Source organism: Papaver somniferum, unplaced genomic scaffold (assembly GCF_003573695.1).
Source record: "Papaver somniferum cultivar HN1 unplaced genomic scaffold, ASM357369v1 unplaced-scaffold_23738, whole genome shotgun sequence".
Lineage (NCBI taxonomy): Eukaryota > Viridiplantae > Streptophyta > Magnoliopsida > Ranunculales > Papaveraceae > Papaver > Papaver somniferum.
This window is the reverse complement of record NW_020634084.1, coordinates 1-659: the sequence shown is the minus strand read 5'-3', so window position 1 is coordinate 659 and position 659 is coordinate 1. Positions and strand designations below refer to the sequence as shown.

The 659-nt window shown below is 33.5% G+C and overlaps 1 protein-coding gene across 1 annotated transcript; it reads left to right on the top strand.

Moving 5' to 3' along the window:
- Positions 1–35: 35 nt before the first annotated feature.
- On the top strand, positions 36–656 carry LOC113340797 (O-acyltransferase WSD1-like; the record flags this gene model as incomplete). Its single annotated transcript, XM_026585870.1, has 2 exons — positions 36–226; positions 384–656. Coding segments are annotated over exons 1-2 (366 nt in total), but the record flags the coding sequence as incomplete, so codon positions are not given.
- Between the last annotated feature and the right edge of the window lie 3 nt (positions 657–659).

The following is a 659-nucleotide window of genomic DNA, read 5'->3' as shown; positions in this document are numbered from 1 at the left end:
CAGTATTTTGAAAAAAGAAAGTGATAATATTAATGGTGGATTAAAGGAAGAAGAAAAAGCAGAAGAAGAGGAGTTATTAGATCCATCAGCTCGTTTATTTCATGAACCGAAGTTTAACTTATACATAATTGCAATGCTGGGCTGTAAAACCAGGATTAATCCCAATATCATTAAGGAAGGTTTACTTACCACAGTACTTAAACATCCACGCTTCTGCAGTTTGCAGGTATATATATATATATATATATATATATATATTTCTTATAATTACACTTTAATTTTGTAACTTATATATGTGATTTAGTTTACATTTTTTTCTCTATTTCCTCTTGTGAGTTCACATCTCTAACTTGGTTCTAATGTATATTACTGTGAAAACCCAGGTAGAGGTTGGAGGAAAAGGAGGGGAGATGAAATGGGTACCAACAGAGGTGAATATAGAAAACCATGTTGTAGTACCAGAAATTAATCCTGCTATGCTGGATGATATATCAACGGATAGATTCGTTGAAGATTACATATCAGAACTAAGCAAAACCACAATTGATATGTCAAAACCACTTTGGGAACTTCATATTCTCAATGTCAAAACGACTGAAGCCGAAGCTGTAGGCGTATTTAAAGTCCACCATTCCATTGGTGACGGTACTTCACTTGTA